This window comes from Zootoca vivipara, chromosome 7, assembly GCF_965207765.1.
Source record: "Zootoca vivipara chromosome 7, rZooViv2.hap1.1, whole genome shotgun sequence".
In the NCBI taxonomy this organism is placed as follows: Eukaryota; Metazoa; Chordata; class Lepidosauria; order Squamata; family Lacertidae; genus Zootoca; species Zootoca vivipara.
Window position 1 is genome coordinate 13,200,452 of NC_142590.1, and position 26,460 is coordinate 13,226,911.

Here is a 26,460-nt window from a genome sequence, read left to right on the forward strand (position 1 = left end):
TGCCAAAATAAAAATGGGAATTTATTATTATTTTTTCTACTAAAGCAATAAACTCTCAAGCTTATCCATTGGTCATTTTAAATGATTCTACCGTTCAATCTGTACTTTCAACTCTGTAAAAAATTTAGACACAACTCCATATAAACAAGAACACAGGGAGAGCCACTGAAAGATTCAGAGACCAGGACAGTTAGTGGTGATAAACAAAGAGAAGCCAACTTATTTTTTTTAAAAAAAACAAGTCAAGCTTTCTTCACATAACTATATATCCAATGCTTCACTGTGAGACAAGATATTTAAATATATTCATCATGGTAAAAAGATCTACATTACTTTCACAAATTTGGGTCTGTACAAATTGCAGCAGTATTTCCTGATTAAGTTATGAAGAATCAAGTCAGATATAACTGTTAAATACTGGAATTTGACGGAGACTCTAAAAACATTACCGAGCGGCAGTACATGCACATGATGCAAGGAAAAAGGGGAAAGATTTATAGACTCCGTGCGAATGGGACAGGACAAACTGTTACGATCAGTAAACGTGCGTCGGACAATTTTAAACTTTACAGTAAGTCTTGCAGGGTTACTTTCATGAAGATGAAGAAATTCAGAAGTACATTCCCCTCTCAAAACAAAACAAAAACCCTGGCCACCCACAAAAAGAAAGAAAAGGACACCAGTCTTCATTTGGCCTCTTGAACTTTCTTGGCATTCTGTTTTTCTTTTGCCTAGGAGGTAAAGTCAGACAGAGAAAGCATTCTGCAGTGTTAAAACAGCCCAGGTATTTTTTTTTCCTTCTGTAACTCAAAATACACAAAACTCTGCATTATCTCTTCGATCACTGAATACACAAGCAACTGCATTCTACAACTCAACAGATATAGTTTGATACAAACAGAACTTTGGAAACCGATATATAATCACTAATCAGTCCAGAAGAGCTCATAACATTTACTGTCAAGTAGATGTACATAGGATTAAAACTCAGTATCTATCAGCGTGCAAATCCTACTCATTGTACATCTAGAGCACATGGGAAGAACATGTGCAAGGCAATTTCAGAACAAGAATCTAAATCAGGTCAGCTGAATCACCAAACAGTTTAATAGCCCTGCAGGGGACAGGCTGAGTGTGTTACTTTATTCATTAAACGTGCTTGGAATTAGGCCACATTGGCAAATCAATGCTACAACTGGAACCAGAGCACTGAGGAAATAGCAAAATGCCATGAAGTCAAGATAATCAGAATAGATGCTACAGAAACTGAAACTTAGTTTGCTAGGGGTTTAGTGAGAAATACAAGAGTGAGAAAGAGTGCTATCTAGGTGTATGTGCTTCAGATACTCTCTTCTCTAAACAAAAAAGTCTACAGGTTTCACGATTCTGCTTCTATTGATTACTTTGACATTTCCCACTAATGTTCAGGTGTGTGCTGCACAACACATACACACAAACAACCTGCCTAATAAGTTATTTGAGGCTGAGAGTACAACACTTACCTTTTCTACAAGTGGGATTAGCTGCTGGTGTTCTGCTAAAGTCTTTAACAATTCCATAATGAATGGCAGGTAGTTATGTTTTCTTCTAATGTTTTCAATCTACAAGCATAGGTGAGACATTAAAGAAATTAGCAGTAAATCCCATCATGTGCACACACCGCAAAGCAAGGTTTCCACCTCATTACATTAGCAAATACATACAATAAACTTTGTCAATAAGCATTTGAGCAAAATCACTATCTCCCTTGTGTAAGTCCTTTATTATATTTTGGAGAGGGGAGAGAGAAAAGAGACAAATTTTGGCTGGGGGATGCAACGCACTGCTGGTGCTGATTATGGAATAACTGGTGCAGACTGCTTTTTATTTTCTGTGCCAGCTTAAATGCGATTGTTTTCTCAAGCATTTGGGGGGTTATTATTTTTCAGTTGAGGGTTGATTTATGCAGCCTACCTGTAGTTTTTAAAAACTTGCATGGCTTTTTTTTTTTTAAAAAAAATCTGCTTAATTATTATTGTTGTGCTCTTAAATGTAACTTCAACCTGAGATGAAAAGCAAGTTAGAAATGTTTTAAAAGCAAAATCAGTTTCTCTACCACTCCTGGGTTGTGCAGGAGTAAAAATTTCCAGTTGCTGTAAAGTAGACGCTTTTTGAGGCTTCCAGCCTGAATAAAACTTGCATGGACAAGATTTGGAATGTAAGTGTTTCAAGAGGCAAGATAAAGGTTTCTATAGTTCACCAGTTCTCCAAATTCTGTCATTTTCCTTTCTTCAGAAGGAAGTCACTATTGAAATTATGCAGTCATTACGGTAGTTGTCTACAAAAAGCAGACAGGAAATAAATTTAGATAGTCTAACTTCATGGATAATAATGGGAAGCTCAATGTGCATGCCAAGTCATTAAGTATTTGCTGTTATGGCCCATAACTCACAGCATTATTCTCTTAATACAAGAGAGCCACAATAAAAATTGGAATAATTCAATTGCTAAAATGTTATCCTAACAGAAGAAAAGAAGCATGCGTTTAAAAACTCTGCGTTTATGAAAATCGTGAGATTTAACCCAAACAAAATGAAGATTTACAGATTTTTATAATTATTTTAATTGCATCAACCTTTTTGCAAGTACCCAACAGCTAATTTGGGAAAAAATGTATTAGGTTCAGATTATGGTCTCAGTATAAAAAAAACCAAAACATCGGTGGGTGGGTGTGTTCAATGTTAGCCCTACTTGGAGTAGATTCACCAACGTTAATAAACATGGCCAACTTAGGCTCAATAAATTCTAAGTAGGACTTAACTGAACACAATCCCGGGTTAAACTACTACCGGTATGCATGCTTACATGGGTGCAGGTTCCACAGAAGTCAGTAACACTTATATCCAAGTAAATATTCTAGGATAGAGATGAAAGACAGGAAACTGTGGGGGTCAGGGAAAACTATCATAAAAAGGAATGTACCACTAATGTCAGACCAAAGTTTAGAACAGCCAAACAGAAAGCCCTAGTGCAATCTTGTGTATGTCTACTGAGAAGTTCTACTGAGTTCAGTGGAGCTTATGCCCATGTAAAGGACTGCAGCTTCGGATGTTATATATAGACAGCCACACTGGCATGATGTGCCCTCGTGGGATGTTAGTTAGCCTGCAGAAAACCACAGCTTCTGATGTCAGAACAGATCTGAACCAGGGATAGACAATATCATTAGTGAAAGAATATTACAGTGGTACCTTGGGGTTACAGGTGCTTCAGGTTACAGACTCCGGTAACCCAGAGATAGTACCTCGGGTTAAGAACTTTGCTTCAGGATGAGAACAGAAATCGCGCGGCAGCAGCGGGAGGCCCCATTAGCTAAAGTGGTACCTCAGGTTAAGAACAGTTTCAGGTTAAGAATGGACCTCCAGAACGAATTAAGTTCTTGCCCTGAGGTACCACTGTACGATGAATCTTCACCGGTTTTGTCCTTTTAAATAATAAATGGCTGTGCAGGTATGTTTGAAGGAGTGATGGTGCTGCATTCAACAAGCTAAGAAGCCCAAGGGTAAATTAGGAGTTTTCTGCCACATATGTTTCAAACACCATAATGGGATTTACTTCAATCATTCCAACAAGGCTCTTAAGGTAATCTAGCTGGCAAATTAAGTCAATTATCATTAGTCTGTATAAAAGCCTGCAACTTGTAGTGCTTTGGACAATGAAAGAAGTCTGTGCCGAGTAAGCCTTTGATGCATCACTATGGTAAAAATGTATCTGAACAAAGCAGAAAATATGCGGCCCTCAAGGTCTTTCTGGCAGCCCTCAGCAACATTTGACACCTCCCCGCCCCAGCCCTTGTGCTGCCTTCCCATAGCTGGCTAAGCGAGGCACTGGGCTTTGGGAAGGAGGCCTGAGGGCTCTAGGACCTTGCCAGAGCCTTCTGCCTCCTTCTTAAAGCTCACTGCCTTGCTTATCAGGGTTTGGGAAGGCAGCACAAGAGCTGTGTGTTTATGTGTGTCAAATTTTGGCCTCTGTACGGCGTGCCAAGGGAGTGTGAGGCTCGCAGGTTCCGTGTTGAAGTACTCCCGTGGTCCACTTGGTATGAAAAGTTGGGCCGCCCTGATCTCAGAAATCCACATACTATGCTATGCAACATTACAATCACACTAAGAAGCAAACTGTAACGGAAGCAGCACAAAAAAAAATTAGATCAGAGTAACCAGTTTAACCTGCAAATAATTGTTCCTGCAAGCAGTCCTCTGCACGAGCAGTGTTAATGTCGGATTACGAAGCTTCCCCCTTCCATTCCATGAACGTGAAATAACGGGAAATTATGTTCCTATTAATGGAACAAGAGCTACACATCTTCCAACTTGAGTACCTCTTAAAGTGTCCAGTTATCTGTGGGAGCCAAACGGCTGCACAAATGTCTGTGCCAGTTTATGTAACAAGCCACAGAACAGAGACTGCAGAGCAAGTTGCCGGGGTGTGGGGTGGGGTGTGTCTTTTATTAGAAAGATCAAATGTTAAAAATTACAAAGTGATCTGAAACAAAGGAGGAGTTTTAAACAGGAACTAGAATTAGGATTACAAGCCATCTGACCTTGTTGGAGGGATCAGGTTGCACAGCCCCCTAGAATCAAGGTAGAAAAGAAATTTCAACAAGGCATGGGGGTGGCGGGGATAAAAACCAGCCATGAAATTATAAAGAACTTAAGAGTGAAAGTCCTCTTTCCATCTCCAGTATCCTCAGACCCCGTGGGTCCCTTTGAAGGCAGGACACTGGCGACGCAGACCAAACTTGCCATTCAATAACTGGAGGTAAATTTGAAAAGGGTCAGTTCAGGTCAGACACTAAGGCACTGAACAGTATCCCAAGGCCCTCAGAACCTCTCTTGCTTTCAAAAGGAATGCTCATACTTTACAGTTCACATTATTATTATTTTGCACTGAATCATAGAATTGTAGAGTTGGAAGGGACCCTCAAGAATCATTTAGTCCAATGCAGGAATCTCAACTAAAGCAACCAGACAGATGACCATCCAACCTTTGCTTAAAAAATGCTTGGGCTTTGTGTAAAAGGATTGCATAACTGCTTTGCAATGTGAAAGAAGCATAAATGAAATGCCTCTCCTTTACAAAATGTGGATTATTAATTTAGTTCTCCAAGATGCGTTGTTGTTTTTTCTTCTTTTCCTGCTTGCTTTCTTCTAACCAGTTATTTGATAGGCTCTATTAGTCAATGGCTCTGACTGTCATCAACTCTGGTTCCGCCTGCTATTGGTCTTCCTGCCTTCTGCCCTCTCAGTCCCAGCAGCCACCAGAAACTACTGATTACTTCTGAAATGTTTGACATCTGAGATCACAAGCCGCCTCTCTTCCTGTTTAATCCAGTGATTTTCAAAACTGGGGAGCCTCAGAAGCTGACCATGAGCCCCTCAAGGTGAAAGTAAGTAATGATGGGGAAACATCCCTGAAAGAAAGCATGCCCATCGCTACCCATCTGCCCCCATAATGCAGCCACAGTATACTTTTAGATATGTGAGAACTAACAGGACTGGGGCCAGCTGCCCAAGTAAGCTGATTATGCTTCTTGTCACCTCAGGAACTCTCAGGGCTTCCTTAACGGACAAGTCAGTGTGCAAAGGGATTCCCAGAAGAAGCAAGCCTGAAACCACTCCTCGGGGCAACACACATTTATTTAGAATAAGCTGTTTTCTACTCTTCTGTTTCCAGAGGCAGCTAGCCAGCCCTCAACCCTGCACACAAAAGCTCATTAGTTTTTTGCTCTGAGCACCAGATGAAGAACCAATTATTTGAAAAGGCATCGTGTGTTGACATTTCTTCACCAGCTTGTGTCACATTCTGTGGGACCAACACAGCCATGGAGTATAATGTTTCTCCATTTCTTTCAGCTCAGAAACCACATGGTTAGCACCCCCCCCCTTTTAAAAACCATTCTGAGCATGCACAACACATACCTTGTATCTTTTCAATTTTTGGTTTTCTTCATCAATTAACAGCTGATATTTTGCAACTTCTGACTGAATAGAACTTAGTATATTACTACTCTGGTCTGTATCCATGGGCTCTTCCTATTGGGAAAAATAATTTATTAACTTGCATGCTAGTATTTCTAGCACAATGCCATCCAGTCAAGATTCATAGAGATAAAATATCATACAGCGGACAAAGAACCAAAGCTTGCCTCACTAGTCTCATTTGCATGTATCTCCAGTGCAAATTAGCATGCAAAGTTTTATTCTGTCTTGCACTGTTTAAAAGTGTTTGCTAAAGTAATTTTATTTGCTAGTACCATTTGCTTGCCCCTTGATAAAAGAGATCAGAAATCATAAAAAGCTGGAAGAAATGTGGGATAATTTAAGCTTGCTTCGTCTCTGTTGCCTCCACCTCCGTGTGTCTGCATATCCTGCAATTGCTTTCATGCCTACCTCTACAACACCCATGCATACTGGCTTAAAAAAAGTTAGAGAGCTGGGGTTTTCAGGCTATGTACAGAAGTCTAGATGCTGTACAGTTGTTCAGAAAGGAAAAGGAGGTGGTATTGCCCAACTTTTTCTTTTTGAAATTAAAAACCACACTTTTATTCCTCTCTTACATGATACTCTGAGTTGATTCCTGTTGTGATTTATTAGCTGCTTAGCTTCAGGAATGCTGCAACACCAGGTGCTCCCAGGGCAATTTACTAACTAAGGCTTACGATGCAACCAAGTTATCGAAACAACCTATTTGATTAGCAGAATACCTCAGCAAGTTGTCTCTGCAACTCTGCAATTTTCTGTTCATATATCATTTTTCTGTCAGATACAATTGCCATCAAGTTAAACCTTATTTCGCCTTCACTGTACCTACAAAATAAAAACAGAGTTGTCACATACTGCCCCCACTGCATCAGGTGTCTCATAGCTATTGATAACCTTTGGACACTTCTGCATTAAGAATAAAGCCAACTAAACATTGCCCACTGATTAACAATGGCAAATGCAGTGACCAGCAAGAGATGTGGAGAGTGATAACACTCTGTTCTCTCATTATGCACTGATTTTAACATATGTGTCAAGTTAAGAATATTGCAAGACGATTCCAGTTACCCTGCGAACACAGTTTAACTATATTTGTAAGCAAATTTTGCCAATTTACAGCCAGGTATTTTGATTTCTCTACAGGACAGTCTAATCAAGTTTAATCTGAGTGGGGGAGAAAACAGTATTGTATGGGGCACAGAAATTATCAACGGTCATTCCTAGGCTGAATGTCAGCAGCGGACAATCTCAGAAATGCTACTAATGCTGCTGTCCTGGTCCCTGTTTCTGGCACCCCCATGAGTCCTGGAAGGCCACTGCTATAACTGCTCAAATAAAAGATGAGCCTTCTCAGTAAAACCATGAAGAGGAAACAATTCCCCCCCCCAAAAAAAATCCCGATCTTTTGGAGGCTGACAAATGGGTAGGGGGGGGGAAAGGCCAAGCTGGAATTGCTCCAGCCAGCAATCTAAAAGTTCAAGTCTAAAAACAGTTAATTCCAGTTTCACCATGAAAACAGTTAATTATATGTTTACTTTTGTATTCGTTTTTCTATGACGGGCCTTACAGCACTGATCCAGTCATCTTGATTGCATACTCCTAAATGGGAAATACACAAGAAGTACAAGTTAATTTTCCTGCAAGTTACGAGTTTGTAGAACTGTAAGCTTCAGATACACAATACCTGCTGACGAAGTCAAACTTTTTTTTTTACTATCTAGCCAAGAAGAAGAAGAGTTTGGATTTGATATCCCGCTTTATCACTACCCAAAGGAGCCTCAAAGCGGCTAATGTTCTGCCCCACAACAAACACTATGTGAGGTGAGTGGGGCTGAGAGACTTCAGAGAAGGGTAACTAGCCCAAGGTCACCCAGCAGCTGCATGTGGAGGAGCAGAGACTCGAACCCGGTCCCACATATTACGAGTCTACCGCTCTTAACCACGACTACACCACACTGGCTAGCCAAGATACATTTGTTACAAAGAGTGTAGCCAGACTTGATGCAGATCAAGAGTTGACTATTGGGTTGTTTTTATTTTGATTATGTATTTTGTGGTTTTATATTTTGATTTTATTCTGTGAACCGCCCCGAGACCCCTGTGTATAGGGTGGTATATAAATTCAATAAATAAATAAATAATAATAACAAATAAATAAAATGTCTGCTGAGGTTGTTTTGGTTCATTGAGGAGAACACATTTCTTGATCGTAGGCAGCTCCTATAAATCTGAGGGGAAGTATACTGATTTTAAACTAATATTTAGATTCCAGGGATGCTGTATAATCACGTATATCATTTCTTAAACAATAAAATCACACTTTTAGCTTACCTGAATTAAGGAATTAATAGAGTAAGATAACTGCATTTAAATTATAAATACTACTGAGATCAGCAATGTGGTTCTAACATTGGAAATACATTGGTTTGATATTGTGAATTTGGTAGGGATGTCTTTATGGAAAGGAAGACTCTGTAACAAAAGGTTTTACAGGATACCACCCCACCTCATGTACAGTGTGAATGGCATAATAGGAGTCTACTTAGCTATCTTAGCGTTTTTCCCAACACCCAATTTGACAGGTAGTTCAGGCTCAAGTCCACCAGCTGGTCCTGTCTTCTACCCTTGCTACCATATGTATTTTGTATACACCTGGTATACACCTGGTATACATTGACATTCAGGCAGGAAATTATACAGGTGAAATGAGAGTGTTACCTAAATCTATTGGGCCTTCTCTTAGACCATCCAGTTCATATAATCTTCCATGTACAGGAACATAGCTGACAAAGTGAAAAGCATCTTCTTCTTTTGCCGTCGACTTTGCATCAAACTCAAACATTTGTTGTCTAAAGGTTAAATTAAGAGACAAACGTGGATGTTAAATCAAAAGCATCTCTGGAAACTGTATCCGAAAGGCTTCAGATTTCTTGTTACCTGGCAAAACTGTTGTGGACTTGTCGAATCACTTCAGAGTTACTTAATGCCAGGCCCTTCATCTAAAATTAAAATGAGACATTCGTTCAACTAACGACTCAGGATTAAGATGCTTTAAAAAAAATAGAGAATAGAATAATTGGACGTACTGCTGCATCAAAGCTTTGTGAAAATTCTTTAAATTCCGACAGCGTTTCTCCTAAATGGACATCTTGATGGGTGCAGTTTAATAGCACACTTACTATAGCCTGAGTTGCACAGGCGTTATTTATTACCTGTTAAAAAAGAAACAAAGTGAAAATTCAGAAATAATTGAATACAAGACAAATTATAAAATGAGTTATAATAGCCTCAAGTTTACCCACTATGGCCATTGGGTTTGATCCAGGCTACCTGGGGTGAAACTCAGCTTATGGAACAATCTGTTGGAGGAAGAGTGGGAAGTGATTTTCATCAATTCCTCCTGCAGTTTCCAAAACGTTTCTCTGGCAGTGAACTCCCTGGAAGGTGGGCAAAGACTGGACTATGTTTTAACTTTAAAGTAAGAGCCCCATCTTCTACATCGGTATGCTCCCAACCCCATTTCCACTGCAGGAAGGTGAATGCCTTTGACACCCAATGACTTATTTTGCAGCTTTGTTTACAGAAACAAATTAAACCTTTTTTATTGCCCTGACACTGAAATATGTGAGTTACAGGCTCAAGGACAGTAGGAGTTAGTTAAATTGGGTGGGGTTTTTTTAGACGAGGTACCCCATTTTTATAAATGAAAGAAACTAATAACTTGTGAGCATCTAGATAGGCATTCCTAGCTTGAATTTTCCTCTTACATTTTGTTTAATAATGATTAATGCTTTTTGGAGATTAACAGCAGCAAGGGAATAAAGGAGGTCTTTCCCACTTTTTACACAAAAAGGTAACTTATAGCAGAATCATGTGTATGTCAACTCAGAAATAAGCATTACTGAGTTAACTTGGACTTTACTCCCAGGCAAATGGGTCAATGATTGAAGCCGTAAGGAGAAAGTAGTATAATCACAAGAAGCAGAAGTGAAGTTTTAAATGGACAAAGTAACCAAGGTAGCATCTGAATGGTCATCAATGGAACAACCATGAGAAAATATCTGTAGTCCTTTTAAAAAAAATACTACCAAGAAAAATAAAGAACTTAAGATGCTGATGCCTAAATGATATGAACATTTTCAACATACAGAGGTGAGACTGATATACTCTTAATTACGAAAGAAGGCGGACAAGCTGAATGACAGCAAGTCAGATCTGAGAAGGTTTATAGTTGAGAAGCTGATGCACACTAAGAGGTTGGCTTTCCATAAAGCAGTGTTTCCCAACCAGTGTGCCTCCAGATGTTTTGGGACTACAACTCCCATCATCCCTAGCTAGCAAGACCAGTGGTCAGGAATGATGGGAGTTGTAGTCCCAAAACATCTGGAGGCACACTGGTTGGGAAACACTGCCATAAAGTATCTTTCTGATCAGATATCTGTCACACTTAGAACACCTGAGTTTTTCTGTTTAAAAAAGCTTTCTCATGTACACTAGTAAATTAAAATAAGAAGCTATTCAAACGAAGTTAAAAATAGCAAAGTTAAAAAAAGCTATTTTGATTAATCTGATTAGACCCTCCCAACCCATTGTACTGTCGTTTTATGATTAACAGTACACTGAAAAAACACTACAGTACTAATCTTCTCTGACACAATAGCAAAGCTAGGAATTTAGAGTTAAGGCAGAAATTGCACCCTTACCTCACCTTATTGTGCCTAGGTATCCTAGCTCATATAGGGTGATCCAGAGTTCTCAGGCCCCAAAATATAGGACCGTATCATATCTAGGCATAACAAGGAGGCCAAATTTTACAAGTGTGCATATGAAGCTGGCCACATTGACAAACATGCAGACTAACTTTATCGTGAGATTATCCAAGAAAGGCTCAAGAGCTGCAATCTCTATTAACAGGCCATCAATTTTATTTCATTTGTTTCATCACCAATCTGGACGTTATTACAGAAATTACTTGATTATCACATAAACATTTTTTTTAAAGCACGTTTATATAAATTGCTTTTTATAAGATTCTCTATGAAATTCAAATGGACTTTTTTAATGGAGGGAAGTTTAGTGGGAGATGAAAAGCTTATCTACAGTGTTAGAACACAAGTTTAATTGGCTACAGCACTATGGTCTAACAACTTTTGTGCTGAACAATAAACACTGGTACCTGCCTTATACTACCAGACCTGTCTACACTGACCAGCAGCAGCTCAATAGTGTTTCATACAGGGGCAGTGGATAAAACAAGACATCCAAGTATTAAACTGTTCACAGCATGCCCAAATAGCATGTCAATTGTTTCCAGGAGATAAGGCAAATGGCAGTTAGAACCAGAAAGATTGCAGCAGGGTTGAATTTAAAGCATTAAAATGCTAAGGATCACTGGTGCCTAATCTGAAACAGTCAGGTATTCAGACTAAATCGTCAATGCAATTTTAGAGACAAAAAAGCTTTTCATAAATGTATATGTCATTGTGAACTACCCTAAGGGCCAATGACAGGCTGAAATATCCAATAAAAGATTAGAAATATTCATGTTAGTAAAAAAATTAGTAGCAGAACACTCCCCCCCCCCCAAGATTAACCCAGGGAACCCAAAACCAAACGTATTTAAAACAACTTAAATACACTCTCATCAGAAATATGAAACAGAATTCAACCTATGAAATTATGAATGTGAGAGCACTTCGTTTTTATATAACACCTTTCAAAAATTTGTCTGTAAAGGTTGATTGATTGGTTTCAAAATTTAGATGAGATCAAGCAGTATGAATGCAAAAACCTATTGCATGGACACCTACTCCTGTAGAAATCCCCTTTACAGCATTATTTTGGTGCCATCAAGTGTCAGTTCTCTGAACTGCTAGCCTACGAGTATTTCCCCACAACATCCTTCAAAATACAGTACAAGAATTGACATACAGTGGTACCTCTACTTACAAATTAAATGTGTTCCGAACACACATTTGTAAGTTGAAAAAAATTGTAAATCGAATCCCATAGGAATGCATTGGGAGAAAAAATTCGTAAGTCGAAGCAACCCTATCTAAAAATTCGTAAGTAGAAAAAAATCCTATCTAAACAGCATCCAAGATGGCAGATGGAGCTCCATTCGTAGATAGAAACATTCGTAAGTCGAGTCATTCGTAAGTAGAGGTACCACTGTAGTAGTTCACTGGAAGGCACTGTCTTCCAAGAATAATGCCTACCATTTTATCTTCAAGACCCAGCAAATGCAAAATCCCTACTAAATAAAGTTAGCTCTAATCTAAGTCACTTTTGAGCTTGCATTTTTCATTCCTAAATTAAATATATGAAGTGGCTTCTCTCTCTCTCTCTCTCTCTCTCTCTCTCTCTGTAATGAGATTTTCTAAAGCAGGGATACTCAACATACTAGGATTAAAAAAAGGAGGGGAATTGGAGTACAAGTGGTCAGAAGAGGAAGTAAGCTCAGAAACTGAGATTTATTTTAGTATGACTAAATAAAAAGGTAAAGCTAAAGGACCCCTGACAGTTAAGTCCAGTCGCAAACGACTCTGGGGTTGCGGTGCTTATCTCGCTTTACTGGCCGAGGGAGCTGACGTTTGTCCGCAGACAGTTTTTCCGGGTCATGTGGCCAGCATGACTAAGCCGCTACTGGCGAAACCAGAGCAGCGCACGGAAACGCCGTTTATCTTCCCGCCAGAACGGTACATATTTATCTACTTGCACTTTGGCATGCTTTCGAACTGCTAGGTTGGCAGAAGCTGGGACCCAGCAACGGGAGCTCACCCCATCGCAGGTATTCGAACCACCGACCTTCCGATCGGCAAGCCCTAGGCTCAGTGGTTTAGACCACAGCGCCATAGAACATATCAAATACACATTTTCTTTCATGAACTCTCACCACAATGCCAGGTTTTTGGAAACTGAACTTTTCAAAATTCTTGTTTCTTACACTTCCCGCCCAAAAGACATTTGCATAGAACTGACTTCATGCAAGGACTTCCACTTGGCTCTGAAAGTCCTCCCCTCTCCAAAAAAATATTTTCTAGGGGTCCCCACCACTGGAGCAGAATTGCAGGAGGGGCTGCAGAGCAAAAGGAAAGGAATAGGAAGTTCTACTGCCAAGTGGCATTCCTTGTTATAGTTTTATATGATGTAATTTTACCAGTCACACAATTAAACTGGAAAGGAGCAACTGGAAAGTTGCTATTCCACCAACTATTTGTACAAGGGTAAAAATCCCGTGAACTCCACCCCCCACCTCACCAAGATGTTGTTGGACTCTGATCAGTCCCAGGCAGCCTGGTTAATGTTGAGGAAGGAGCTGGGCTATGGGTTCCCCATTCCTGAAGCAGTATGATACACATGCAGACAAGAACAATAGAATGGTTGGGAGATGGTCCCCTCTTCTACGACAGATGATAGGGTTGCTGGTGGAAGGTCCCAATGATTTTACCTATCAGAATTCCATGCTACCATAAAATATTCCAAGATAGAACACTACTGCCTTATACATCACTTTACTTTGGAATTTAAAAATAAATATATTTTCCCCAAGGGAAAATTGGATTTTCCCATCATGGAAATGGCTTTTAAGCTCTCCGCCTTGCTTATGGGGCTCTGATAATGTCTTGTGTGGGCTCTGGAGGCAAGGATCTCACATTGCCGTCCAATATCCCAGTAAGCAAGGCAGAGAACTTAAAAGCTGCCAGTAGAACCCTGCATAATAAGAGCTTCTAAGCTCTCTGCCTTGCTTACTGAAACCCTTTTGTGGGCTCTGGAGGCCTTCACAAGATCTCACGCCAGCTCTGGAAGGTAAGATTCCCTGCGGGGAACTGATTCCAGGGGGTTGTTTTGACAATAAGCCATTTTGGCTTTATGCGCTACTCTCAGAATACAACCCCTGTGCAAAACACGACCCTATTGTAATGTTAACAGACATCAATAGGTCAATCTCAACTTTCTGGGGGGAAAGAATTGTCCCTCCCCATCAGAGTGGTTTTTCAAGATTTGAGACCTAACCACAATGTATGAACTCACTAAACTCATCACAGCACCAGAAAGAAATTTATAGCAAAACAAGTTTACTGGAAAATGGGCAAGTTATATCTTATTTTGGATTGAGAATGTAGGGTATGCTCTAAAGCCATGCTCATTATTTACTTTGGTTGAAAGTTTTTTTTAAAAAAAAATGTGAATTCATTTATCTTTCATCATATATACATGCATACGTGTGTGTCTGTTTACTGCTCTTTTGTGTAACAAATGTTTATAATGATGATATTGTCCTGTCTGCAATTTAAGATACGGTAGAAGGCCTGCTTCAGTGTCCATCATCAAAGGCAATCAGGCTGGTCAACACTCAAATTAGAGCCTTCTCTGCAATGGCCCTGAAATTATGACACACAATCCTGACAGAGATCAGGCAGCCCCCATATTTAATGTGGGATAATCAGTTTAATAGTAAACTGGAATATTGTTGAGCTACTGTTGTTTTATGCTGATCCTATCAGTGCTGTTGATTGTTGTTTAAATGTTTTATGATTGTGGAACTGCATTTTAAAATGCTGTAATGCTGCTTTGTGAGGAATATCCTCAAAGTGGAAACTAAGTTTCCCAATGTTTGCTAAGATTCCCTTACAGCAGAATCCTTTGCATGCTTACTCAGAACTGCCAGAGATATATGAGATTCACTTCTAAGCAAGTCTGCAAAATTTGCAGCCCATGAATTATTCCTGACCTGACTTGTAAAAGGCAAGTGTCGCATCTTTGGAAATATTAAATTTGAATGCACATAAAACAAAGTTGTTTTGCCCATTATAATTTTTATTATTCACTGAACAACCTGTTCTGCCAGACTGCCTTACTTTTTAGACTATGTCACAATGTTTCAGAGTTGTATTATTTTCGCTTGCAGCATTAGGAGGTGTCACAGAGAATATTTTAACTTACTATACCTGTTTAGCAAAAAATATAGTCTCTAATCTGGAGTCCTGAACAACAGAGCCAGCTGGCTCTTCTCCTGGTTGCCACTTGAACAGAAAAATTAATCCATGAACTGGCCTACATAAAAAGGGACACACAAAAAACAAGCAAGAAAACCCAGTAAAGCATTATCACAACATGTCTGAAGTTAACACACTAAACATCCTTCCTGGAAACAAATTCAATAAAACTAACTGAACATACACATAGTTTTTTAAACGGCTACACCTGCACAATAAGGCGTTAAATTTAGCTTGGTAAGCCCCACTGTGCCTGAGGTAGGTATGTGCTGGTGCATGCTGCCCAAGTGCTGACATGTAACTCTTCTCTTCAATCAAACAAACATGTGAATAAAGCATGACAGAGATCGCTTAGCATGATGTCTGAACCCGAGGCGGAGGTTTGTTTTGTTGTTACAAGCCACAATATCAACTCAGGCTTAAGCCATAACTGGTTGATGGTTTAACAACCAAGGGTAAAAAAAACACACAACCACTATCGTACATATCCCTGTTGTCGTTCCCTTGCGTGCAAGAAGCAAGTGTTTCTGCTTTGTGTGCAGTATGATCTGCTAAACCAGATGTGGCTTAGTACTGAATATGAACACAGAAAATTATTACTTTTAACCCAACCGACACTTAAAAGCTTAGGACAGTAACTGCCCTGGGTCAGCAGGAAAAGAAATGAATGCCTTTCCAAAAAAATTCCAAGATGCTGCTCCCAGCTCCCTACATTGTTCACTCTAATGTATGAATGGAACACACAACCCTGTAAGTGTGCACTATTATACCTGACTGTCACTTTATGACGAGCATTGCAGATAACTCAAGCCCACATTGCCTAAATGTATTACAATATTCTAGTTAAAACTTACTTTAATTTCTCAAAGTTCTCTGGCTCCAAACTCCATATTTCCTCTACTTGCGCGCCTCTGCAACCTGTAGTAGCAGAGATAATTATTGTAATTATTTCTGCTTAGAAAGTTTGCTTTAAAGAAAAAAGAAAAAGAAAAACCTGATTTAATTTAAAACCTGGTTTAATTTAGGCTTAGAAAGGTATTCCAATATATATATGCTTCAGGAAGAAAATGTGTAATGAAAGAACTGGCACAGGTGAACAATCTGCAATAGGAATGCTTTGAAGCAGAAATTATTTTTAATGAATGTGTGCAGAACTCAAGAGATAAGACCTTGTGTACTTGTCAGCATGTTTAATGACTCACCTTCCCCAGTGCAAAAAAAGAATAATAGCAAGCTACATTACATCTACCAGATACTATAGAACAGGCATCCCCAAACTGCGGCTCTCCAGATGTTTTGGCCTACAGCTCCCATGATCCCTAGCTAACAGGACCAGTGGTCAGGGATGATGGGAATTGTAGTCCAAAACATCTGGAGGGCCGAAGTTTGGGGATGCCTGCTGTAGAATGATAACAAAGCAACTTTATTATCATTACTGTATTTGGTAGTCTCGAGTAGCTACTTTCTTTAGCCTCAAATCAAAGTAAACAATAAAGACAGATTAAGATTAGACAGATGGACAGTAACTTGTCTAAAGTGGTCCATTCAGGACCACTTCACGCATCAAATTGCAAAAGATGCAACAAAGTGTAAATTCAGTAAGGAGACACCAACCAACTCCAGCTCCTATCAAACACATTTCTATGAAACATGTTTGTAAATGCCCACTTGAGATCAGTAGTGAGAAATCTCTGGCTTGTGGGTTAACTAGGCCCACAATGTCTCCATGTGGCCAAGCCATACTCCCCTGCCCTACAACTGACATAATACACAATATCATGTTTGGGGCAGAGAAATACGTAACTGGGTCAATTTATGTCAACATTGTGTTAAATGCACACACACAAGCCACCAACACAATTAAAAGGAGTTTGCAAATACAGGAACACATACAGGGCAGTGGCTGGCTACAACTCTTTCAAACACAAAGCTTGACGGCAAATAAAATAAATAGCCCTTAAAAAGGGACCCCTGACCATTAGGTCCAGTCGTGACCGACTCTGGGGTTGCGTGCTCATCTCGCATTATTGGCCGAGGGAGCAACATACAAAACCAGAAACCGGAATAATGGTATGAAGCAGTTCTACACAAGCTCTTGAATCCAGGCTCAGCCCAAGTCCAATGCCATAGAAGGCATCCATTAGCATATATATAGACATATGAATTGGGCCAAGTGCAAGTACATCAGGGTGTGACTTTGCTAGTATTTCCAACCAGCCATGCTAGTTTGGGAACTGAGCTTGTTCTCTCCTGCTCTGGAGGGGTAGGACCTGAACCAAAGATTTCAAGTTACAAGAGTGAACTTTATGGCAGTAACAGACGCCCTCGGGAGGTTGTGGACCCCTCCTTCATTGGAGGTTTTTAAGGAGAGGTTGGATGACCACCTGTCACGGATGCTTTAACTAAGATCAGGGGTGCCAACTTGAATAAAACACTGGGGAGCCCCAGGTATGCCCCACCACACATAAGGGACCACAAGACGCGGCACATGCACACCTTTGTATGGCAATGCCCATCAACTTTAAGGGGGAGGCCTGGACCCCTCAAATATTTTATAGGAGGGGAGGGGGTTGAAGGGACCTCGGCCCCTAGAAGTTGGCTCCTACGGTTGAGATTCCTGCATTGCAGGGGCTACAAGGAGATGATGCTTCGTTTCCAGGAGTCTATAAAATAGCTGGGCAGAATGACAACGCAAAAGCATGCAAGCCTTTCCTGTACTTCATTCAGGGCCAGATTTAGGTTTGATGAGGCCCCAAGCTATGGCCAGTTGTCCTTTGTCAAAAACAAATAGTCGCTGTTTTTAGGGAGCAGGCTAGCAGGCTTACATCATAGGAGCCTACACAACACAAAACACTGTTGCTGTATGTAGGTTTTATTTTATTTGTTTTTAATCTTATATTTTGGAAATGTACACAGTTCCCCCGCTATGAATTTTTTTGGGGCCCGAAAATCCTGCTTTCCACCGGATGGGAAAGGCGCTCTGCACACGCCTCGGAGGCACCGTAGTGAGGACTCCTAAACACAATGAGAGGAAGCTGGCTTTCCCAACTAAGGCGCTCTGCACATGACAAGAGACTACATTTCCTCCCACAAATACAGGGAGCTGGGAAAATCCTATCCCCCCACTCCCCGGTGGCAAGGCGCCGCCTGGCCCACCCGCCTCCCCCAGAAGTGGTCCGCCGCCAAGCCTCACCGAAGCCCTTGATGAGCTCCGTGAAGACGCCCGGGTCGCTCTCCATGAGGCACCACTCGCCGGCGCTGCCTCCTCCCGCCATGGCGCTGGAGCGGCCGCAACTGCCTTCTCCCCCGGGAGAGTCCCGTTCGCTCTTGCTCCGTCCGCCTGACGCGACAACCCTTTCCTACTATTATTATTACTACAAAATTATCTCTCTCTCTCTCTCTCCTCACGCCGCCCTCGAACGCCCGCAAAGCAGCGCACGCGCCGGTCCTTTCCCGGCAACCTCTGCGGCAGAGCCGCTTCGACGTCCGTCGCCCAGGCAAGTGTCTCCTTCGTCTCTATGGTGAAAGGGGAAGGATTAAAAAAAAGAGTTGAGGAGGAAAGCCAACCACCGAGATTATAGAAGACCGCTGCTGCGCACGCGCTCACGAAGGTTTGGCTGCAGGGAGAGTCACGTGAAAAAGGGGACCCGTTCGTTCTAGCCTCGCGTCTCTATCGTTCCCCATGCCCCGTGTCCATGCATTTGGGTTTCGCGATCGATTCGGCCGGCGACCGGAAGTCCCTCTGCGCGTGCGTGCGTAGGAATCTGCCACTTACCGAACAAGGGGCAGTAGGCGTTTGTCGCTAGTTCGTGGAATGGTGGTGCCCCTCCGCCAGGCAGCCAATCTCCCTGCCTAACCACCTTTCATTGTGGAAACAATATTATTCGATTATGATTCTATATTTAGTTATTCCTTACAGATAAAAAAAATGCTTCCTCGAGCCTCGTCAACAAGCGGCTATTCTCTCTGCGAGCATCTTTCCGTTGCAGGCCTACAACTCCCATCGGCCCCTGCTAACAGGCCAAATGGCCAGGGGATGCTGGGAGTCGTAGTTCCGAATCTTCAGGCGGGCTATTAAGTTTCCCACACACTTAAAAAGGGCCTAGTTAAGAGGAGGAAGCGCCGCTAAGTCTACACGGGCCTCACTTCTGAGGTGCGGAGGCTCAACACTGGAAAGTAGGTAGGCTATTTTCCCGTATGAAAAGGGATACATGGGCGACGCCTGCTCTCTCATTCCTACATGAGGGAAATCTATCCTTTTATAATTTATTAGATTTTTAAGATCTCAGCGAGAATCATGAGCCGAGGGAGACAGAAGGCGGTGGTGGGCCAGAGGATTGCTGCTACTGCTGCTCCTTCCATCCGGGCCTTTGTTTTTGTGGCGTGAAGGAAGCGCCGGCCGGGAAGGCGGGGTCGGGCGCCGACATCCGGGTCCTGGGGGATGGCCTCCCAGAGCCGCTGCATCCGGGTCCTCTCGTGAGGGAAGTTGTCAGGAGGCACTCGGGGTCCTGAGGCGGAGAACAAGAAGCCTCCGAGCTGCCCGCCGGGACCTCCCCACCCCCGCGTCCCGTCGAAGGCCGTTCAGGGAGCCGCTTATTGCCGCTCAGGTACGGCTTCTTCCTCGGGCGGGGGGAAGGGCCGTGACGCCGGAGGACCCGCTTTGTCCGCCACCCTCAGCGGCTCAGGCGAGTCGGCGTAGGGAATCCGCCCCTCGCCTTTGCTCGCCCTGAAGGCCTGGCGGCGGCGGCGCCCAGCCTTCTCTCGCAGCCCTTCCTTACTCCACACGCGCGTTCTCACGCTCACACGAGCGCCGCGAACAGACAGCGGCTGGCTAGGCAGTGTGAACTGGCGGAAGTTGTGTTTTTGCGTGGATTTGTGTTGCTCTCCCAGGTCGGTGGTGTTGCATCCCTCCCAATACACCCCCCCCAATAGCCTTCAAACTCCTTTGCGGTGGTACCTTTAGCACTGGTTCAGTGGAAGACTGCGCGCACAAGCAGGGGACCGCACCGTACATGTTGTTGGGTTTGTATTGTTTTTATTACTTCGTTTCGCCTGTAGTTTTATTTCGTATTTTCATGCTGTGAACCAGCTCCGAGATCTTCGGATCTTGAAGGGGCGGTATACAGATTTAATAAAATAAAGGGACCTCACTGGGCGAGGTGTGTGTGAATTTATGCACAGAAGCTCAGCAGCCTGAAAAGGTGTCGATCTGCTGTTGCCTGGTCAAAATACTAAACTTCGCAGGAAGTTTTGGAAGCTTGTGTTTTGTACAGCTGACAGCTGAACGCGCGTACGTAGTGTAAACAGTGCAGACTACAAATTCAATGGCTCCTCCCACATAGACCTGCCCCTGTCTGTGTTAAAATCAGGGATGGAGGATAAACCCTTTTGGTTGTTCTAAAGTTGAAGAGGTTCATTCCTCTGAGGACCTTTTCAGTGTTGCCCTATTTGTGTAACATCCTTCCAGCTCAAATAAGTCAGCAGTGATTCTGAAGCATGTATTTATCAAGTAGATTTTGCTGCATCGTGGCTTGTTGCCCTGCTCTGGTGGTTTTATCTGCCTGTTACTTGAGATTGATGGATTGCTAATGTTTTTATTGTACTCTGTACTTAAATAGATAGAATCCTTTCTTCCTTGACAAATTATCCATCTGGTAGGCAAGATTGGGGCTCAAAACTATGTTAGAATGTGTGTAGTGAAATGATTTCAATTTCTGTTCAAAAATATGGCCAACATTTTATTTTGCGTAATATCACTGTGCTTGTATAACTGGAACTTGTCTAGCACAAATAATTGCATCATATCATTTGAATCTCATCGTTATTAAGAACAGCAGCAAAAAAACTCATGTGTAACAATAATATGTTGTCTAGAAATATATTGTGACTCTCTGGTAGGGCATAGTATACCCCTGAAGCAGCTAGCACATTTTGTTTCTTTTGCTATGATAGTACAGTAGAACCTCTACTTACGTCCCACGCTACTTAGGGCCCGTTCCAAGTCGCGACCGTGGCAAACCCGGGTTTGCTGCGATTTGCGCACGTGCAGAAGCAACTGCCAGCATCTGCACATGCGCAGAAGCGGGCTGCTGCCGAATGTGCCTGTGCACAATGGCGCTTCTACCAGCGACCCATTTCGCCATAAGGACAGACCTCCGGAACGAATTGTGATCGTGAGTAGAGGTTCCATTGTATAAACTCTTTGTTCCTTAACTTAAATAAGTATTCCTCCTCCGATATGCTTGATTTGAATGGTTTTGGAGAAAGGGCCGCAGTTCAGTTGTATAGTATCTGCTTTGCACACAGAACTCTCAGGTTCAATCCCTAGTGTCTCTAGGTCAATTTAGGTATGGCCTCTGCCTGTAACCTTTGGAGAGCCTTTGCCAGTCAAAGCTGACAGTACTGAGTTAGATGCACAATAGTCTGATTCAGTATAAAGCAGCCTTGTATGCTTGCTGCAACAGTAAGTCGACAAATGAATGTGAGGCTGTAACATTTAGATATAACTTCTGGACAGTAGCAGAATCTCAGTATTACGGTACAGTACTTTTTGTGCAGCATAACTATATCCATGCAGATTAATAGATCTCACTAAAGAGAAGGTAAGCCATAGAAATTACAGTGGTACCTCTACTTACGAATAACTACTTATGAATGTTTCTACTTACGAACGGAGCTCCGTCCGCCATCTTGGATGCGGTTTTTTCTACTTACGAATTTTTAGATAGGGTTGCTTCGACTTACGCATTTTTTCTCCCAATGCATTCCTATGGGATTCGACTTACAATTTTTTTTGACTTACGAATGTGCGTTCGGAACGCATTAAATTCGTAAGTAGAGGTACCACTGTATATATATTTTTGAAACATATTTTTCTTTTTTTAGGAGCCTTCTAACATTGAGAAGCAATGGAAGTAGCAACAAGTCAAACGCAACCTTGCAATGAAAAGCAGCTGCCAAATTCTGAAGGTGGATACGTGTGGCAGGTTACTGACATGAATCGACTGCGTCGTTTCTTGTGTTTTGGTTCTGAGGGAGGTACTTACTACATCAAGGAACAAAAGTTGGGCTTTGAAAATGCTGATGCTCTGCTGAGGATTATTGAAGATGGCAGAGGCTGTGACGTAGTACAGGAAATAAAGACATTCAGTCAAGAAGGAAGGGCAGCAAAACAGGAGCCAGCATTGTTTGCACTTGCCGTTTGTTCACAGTGTTCTGATTCAAAAACAAAACAAGCAGCTTATAAGGCTGTCCCTGAAGTTTGTCGTACACCAACCCATCTCTTCACTTTCATTCAGTTTAAAAAGGATCTGAAGGAGGGCATGAAATGTGGCATTTGGGGCCGTGCCCTAAGAAAAGCTGTTGCGGAGTGGTACAATGGGAAGAATGACATGGCTATTGCTTTAGCAGTGACAAAATATAAGAAAAGAAATGGCTGGTGTCATAAAGATCTTCTCAGGTTATCCCATCTAAAGCCTGCAAATGAAGGTAACCACAATTGGGAATTTTCCATTACAGCTATAATTGTCTGGAGTAAGAGCTGTCTGAGTGTGTAGGAAATGAAAGAGTGAGGAATGAAGCCTCCATAAAACTGGGGAGCTTTTGTTGCCCAGGCTCATTTAGACATTGCAGATACTTAGAAGTGTAACCGTGTGATTTTACTCATGGCTTTCACCGTAACGGGAGAAATGGTCCTTAGTCTGTTACTACCATGTTAAGTAGAATGACAAAAATCTCACTTAAAAAAAATCACTTTTTTACTTTATACTTATGTATGGCCCGTTTCATTCTACATTTCATTCTACACAGTGAAATGAATAAATTATTGGTTTTTTACATTAAAACTGAATTATCTCTTATAATAGTTTCGATATTTTGATGTAAATGTACAGTAGTTATACTGATGTGCATTTGCATATTTTGCTGTAGATAAAAACCCGGTCACTTACTTGACAGTTGGGGGGAAACTTCTTATTAAGCATCCTGTTAATAAGCTGCTATGCAAGAGTTACTGAGTATAGCTTTTTTCTATTTCAACAGGCCTTGCCGTAGTCATTAAGTATGTAATGAAAGGGTGGAAGGAAGTCCAAGAAGCATATAAAGACAGCAAGCTTTCTCCTGAGACTGAAAAACTGTTAAAATATTTGGAGGCAGTGGAGAGGGTAAAGCATACAAAGGATGAACTGGAAGTGATTCATTTGATAGAAGAATATAGTTTAGTTAGGGAACACCTTCTGACAAATCATTTGAAATCTAAAGAGGTGAGTGCATTAAATTTGTTATGTGCACTAACTGTGTAGTTAGCGTGATGATGTATAATTGTCTGTTGTTTCTTAAATGGTTAAATGCAATATATCCTCATTTTAAAACACCATATCCTGGTCTTTCTATCTCAATCTGTACAAGGTGTGGAAAGCATTGTTACAGGAGATGCTTTTAACAACAATGTTGAGGAATCTAGGAAAGATGACAGCAAATTCTGTTCTTGAACCAGGAAGCCCAGAAGTAGCAGCAGTTTGTGAAAGACTAACAAACGAAAAACTTCTTAAAAAGGTGAGACTCTCGTGTGTATTATGCTAATGCAGCTCTGTGCAGTTGAAGTAGATCATTCCAATAATAGAAATTGGTGTTGAAGATGTAGCTCGGGTCAGCAACTTTTTTCAGCCGTGGGCCGGTCCACCGTCCCTCAGACCATGTGGTGGGCCAGACTATATTTTTTTGGGGGGGGGGAATGAACAAATTCCTATGCCTCATAAATAACCCAGAGATGCATTTTGAATCAAAGGACACATTCTACTCATGTAAAAACACCAGGCAGGCCCCACAGATAACCCAGAGATGCATTTTAAATCGAAGGACACATTCTACTTACGTAAAAACATGCTGATTCCCAAACCTTCCACAGGCCGGATTGAGAAGGCGATTGGGCCGCATCCAGCCCACGGGCCTTAGGTTGCCTACCCCTGGTGTAGTTACACTTGCAACTAAAAACAGCAGTTTCACACGTAAGAGTTTTAGAATTGCAAATCTTGATTGAAATATATTGATTTGTGGTTGTTGTGGATAAGGTTATAAAAACAAGAATCTTATGAGGATGAGGTCTTTCTCCTGCACATTGCCATATGTTCAGGAAATTGATTGATCAAGGAAAATGTTGGGAAGCATTTTCTCAGAAAAAGATGAAGTACATTATTACTATCTCCACCATTCTGAGTACCATTTTAAAGGACCATCATTATGTAGGAAGAACAGAAACCTTTTACTCAAATGGGAAAGAAATCTTTTCTTTTACAGTACTCAGTTGGGAAGAGGGTTAAATCCTGCAATGTAGGTTCTAGAGTAAAGTATGATGGAAAGAGTAGAAACACATTAATTGGAGGCAGATGGTATTGATGTTGCAACACAGTTTTGATCTGATGTGATGTAAGGGCATCAGAGAGAAGTTGCTAAAAACTGCAATCCTAAAACAAATAAAAAACCTGGATATCTCAACATACAGTCATATCTTGGTTCTCAAACCAAATGTGTACAGGGAGTCCGTTTGACTCCTGGAACCATTCAAAAACCAAGGCATGGCTTCTGATTGGCTGCAGGAGTGTCCTGTAGCCAATTGAAAGTCGCAGAAGCCACACCAGACGTTTGACTTCCAAAAATCATTTGAAACCTGGAACACTCACTTCTGGGTTTTGATTGTTAGGGAGCCAAGGCATTTGAAATCCAAGCTACGACTGTATATTGTGTGGACATATTGAAATCCCCCCTTTGGTGTAAAGTGAAGATTATGCAAAAGTTCTGAAAAAGTAATGTAAGCTAGGATGGTCAACACTCTTTTTTTGTATTTAGAATATTGTTTTGTCAATTACATGTCTTTGAGAATGCAGCCCTCTTTTTCTAGGCTCGAATACATCCATTCCATGTTTTGGTTGCACTAGAAAACTACAAAGGAGAACGTGGTTATCGGGGGAAACTTCGCTGGCAACCTGATAATGACATTTTGGAAGCACTTGATGCCTCATTTTACAAGACCTTCAAGGTAATTTTCAGTTGTAGCTGCATAGGGCCACACCTGTTTTAACGGCATGTTGATTTAACCTTTATTTTGAATCTATCCATACATACACATATAGTATAAGCCTCCAGATGAGCAATATTCATTTATGAAAGTATTGAATTTTAATAATAAAGGTTTAAGGACAGGATGGTCAGAGTGTCTTAAGGACTCTGAAAAACAGAAATCTTTTGCTTCTCTGCCTCCTTTCTTGTCCTGGCTAAGTCACATTCTGCAGATTATGCTGCTTCAGCCACTTCCTACTACTGAGTTCCCTGAGGCCTTGTATTTGGAACAGAGAGAGATAAAGAACAACATCTTGTGCATCCTTCTCATACTGTGTGGTCTAGTTCTGGACAAGAGCCAATGTTGTGCCTGTAACATGACTTCTTTTGCTCCAGAGTCTCTCAAACAGATCTGGGGACCTGTGGGGAAACGGGGGGTGGGTGGGATGGGACGACGACGGTGTCCAGTTTGCACAAGCTGGTTCCCTTCCTGTGAGAAACGAAGTTCCAGGGAACCAGGCAGAGGGCCTTTTTGGTAGTGGCACCCACCCTGTGGAACACCCTCCCTTCAGGTGTCAAGGAGATAAATAACTACACAACTTTTAGAAGACCTCTGAAGGCAGCCCTGTATTGGGAAGTTTTTAATGCTTGATATTTTACTTTGTTTTTAAATATGCTGTAAGCTACCCAGAGTGGCTGGGGTATAAATAATAAAATTATTATTATTATTATTATTATTATTATTATTATTATTATTATATTTATTATTAGCAGATGACCATAGTTTGGACATCACCCTCTTTTTTCTTCCAAGGTAGCAATTTCTTTTACTGATATTACTTGTTCTCAATGTATGCTTATGCTATGAAACCATAATAATAACAGCCATTCCCCCAATTTACTTCTCACACTCTTTCTTTAGACAGTGGAGCCAACAGGGAAGCGTTTCATGCTTGCAATTGATGTCAGTGACTCTATGTTCCAAAAAGTTTTGGGTAGTGTGCTGAATGCAAGTACAGTTGCTGCAACAATGTGTATGGTAAGTTACGTTTGTTCACCAAATTATTTCAACCCTAATTTGAACGTTGAGGTAGCTTTCCCTTGTCTTTCGTGCCCAGACATGCACTCTGTCTACATAACTAATCAAGAGACACGTAAAAACTTAAGTGGGGGGTAGTGTAAGAGAGTAGCTTGTGATGCCTTAGAGAGCCTTTCCTCATTTTTTTAAAGGATTACTTTAAAAGAGAAAAGCATGCTTGCAAAGTAAACATAATGACCCCTATCTAACTTTTTATCATCTAAAAGTATAATGCAGATAATTATGCATGTATTTGGGGTGGTTGTGGAAAACAAACAAACAACTCAGTGAGGGAGCAATGTCCTCCTTT

General features: G+C 41.4%; 2 protein-coding genes across 7 annotated transcripts in view; one reads left to right on the forward strand and one right to left on the reverse strand.

The window, feature by feature from the left end:
- Positions 1 to 19,460, reverse strand: UCHL5 (ubiquitin C-terminal hydrolase L5). Of its 4 annotated transcripts, XM_088673734.1 has the most exons (13): positions 18,213 to 18,484; positions 15,874 to 15,937; positions 14,972 to 15,077; positions 9,107 to 9,232; positions 8,958 to 9,019; positions 8,739 to 8,869; positions 7,556 to 7,619; positions 6,743 to 6,845; positions 5,958 to 6,071; positions 4,580 to 4,609; positions 2,845 to 2,895; positions 1,503 to 1,601; positions 1 to 731 (listed from the first exon to the last, which is right to left on the reverse strand). In XM_088673734.1, the coding sequence occupies exons 1-13, from the start codon at positions 18,292 to 18,294 to the stop codon at positions 687 to 689; spliced, it is 1,077 nt and encodes a 358-aa protein (XP_088529860.1). In that variant the 5' UTR covers positions 18,295 to 18,484; the 3' UTR covers positions 1 to 686. The 4 variants fall into 4 exon arrangements, with proteins under 4 accessions (XP_088529860.1, XP_034977761.1, XP_088529861.1 ...); XM_035121870.3 differs by lacking the exon at positions 2,845 to 2,895; XM_088673735.1 differs by lacking the exons at positions 2,845 to 2,895; positions 4,580 to 4,609; positions 18,213 to 18,484 and adding an exon at positions 18,795 to 19,460.
- RO60 (Ro60, Y RNA binding protein) overlaps positions 19,449 to 26,460 on the forward strand; it is a 13,728-nt gene continuing 6,716 nt past the window's right edge. The window contains exons 1-6 of one of the 3 annotated variants that reach the window (XM_035121865.3): positions 19,449 to 19,626; positions 21,905 to 22,507; positions 23,060 to 23,280; positions 23,426 to 23,572; positions 24,915 to 25,052; positions 25,995 to 26,111. In XM_035121865.3, the coding sequence (XP_034977756.2) occupies positions 21,928 to 22,507; positions 23,060 to 23,280; positions 23,426 to 23,572; positions 24,915 to 25,052; positions 25,995 to 26,111 (1,203 nt within the window). In that variant the 5' untranslated portion in view covers positions 19,449 to 19,626; positions 21,905 to 21,927. Of the gene's footprint in view, positions 20,042 to 21,904; positions 22,508 to 23,059; positions 23,281 to 23,425; positions 23,573 to 24,914; positions 25,053 to 25,994; positions 26,112 to 26,460 lie in introns of all 3 variants that reach the window. The other 2 variants (XM_035121866.3, XM_088673732.1) reach the window with 2 other exon arrangements.